This window comes from Perkinsus marinus (genome assembly GCF_000006405.1).
Source record: "Perkinsus marinus ATCC 50983 genomic scaffold scf_1104296948402, whole genome shotgun sequence".
Classification (NCBI taxonomy): domain Eukaryota; phylum Perkinsozoa; order Perkinsida; family Perkinsidae; genus Perkinsus; species Perkinsus marinus.
The window spans coordinates 1-1,067 of record NW_003210212.1 but is presented as its reverse complement, the minus strand read 5'-3'; the positions used below and the strand labels follow the sequence as shown (position 1 = coordinate 1,067).

General features: G+C 48.5%; 1 protein-coding gene across 1 annotated transcript; it reads left to right on the top strand.

Annotated features, from left to right (window-relative positions):
* Positions 1-394: 394 nt before the first annotated feature.
* Pmar_PMAR022083 (kelch repeat protein, putative) lies at positions 395-910 on the top strand (the record flags this gene model as incomplete). Its single annotated transcript, XM_002778722.1, has 1 exon — positions 395-910. A coding segment is annotated over one exon (516 nt), but the record flags the coding sequence as incomplete, so codon positions are not given.
* Positions 911-1,067: the final 157 nt, after the last annotated feature.

The window sequence follows — 1,067 nt, the reverse complement described above, 5'->3', positions numbered from 1 at the left end:
TGTTGTGCAAGTGTTGGTGATCATATATTCTTATTGGCGGCACTGACGGGGAAAGCAGAAAGTGTGACGTGTACTGTTACTGGTGCAACAGACAGGAATGGGAGCGGGTGAAGGTAGGTAGGCACTGTGCTCTTTGAGAAAGGAAATTGTAGTCAACTTTATTGGAATTTTTAGAATCATCTTGATCAGTGTGGGAATATATGTTTGTTTTCCTTAACCGAGCTCGTGGCTTTCCTCAGTATATTATGAAAATCCCCACACGGTTTTGGGTAGAAGTGTACAACGATCATTTCCAAAGTCTCTTCATTGTCATCAACACATGTAGTTGACCACGTGCATATATTTTCGTCACTCGCCGTTAACCTATCTCGGAGTTCGATCGAAGTCTTGACAGGTTCAGCGATGTCACGATGGACAAGTCAGCGAGCCCCCAGCCCGATCAGGTGCCCGCTCGGCTGTATTTGAAGGAATTGTCTACATATTCGGTGGTTACACCAAAAAGGATGGCGACTACTTCAACGACACCTGGGCATTCAACCCGCTCTACCACACGTGGACCATGCTCGCTGCTGCTGGTGATGTTCCAGCGCGGAGGACCGACCATTCGATGGTCCTCTACGACGGTTGTGTCTACACATTTGGCGGTTTCGATGGCAGGAATCGTTTCAACGATGTTAGTATGATGACGCTACCCGCCCATGGAGCGTTCCGTGGAGGCTCACCTGTGGCGAGATGGGAACTGATAGATGGTCCCGCAACAAGGGTGGCGACTGGGCAGGAGTGTCCTACTCCGAGATTTGGGCATTCTGCTGTGGTTCACGGCTCGTGTATGTACGTATTCGGCGGCTGGGATGGTCACGACACGCTCAATGAGCTGTGGGAATTCAACTTCCCATCTGGGAAATGGTAGTAACGTGGATTCGGCAAGGGTTGGCGCTGCTGGTTTTGATCACACAGTGCTGAGTGCCAATTTGATATGTGTGTTTTCTATTCTGGGATTAATGATAGTGAACAACTTGTCGCTATCATAGTCTCGAAAGGTTACTTTTATCACATCACATGTCATA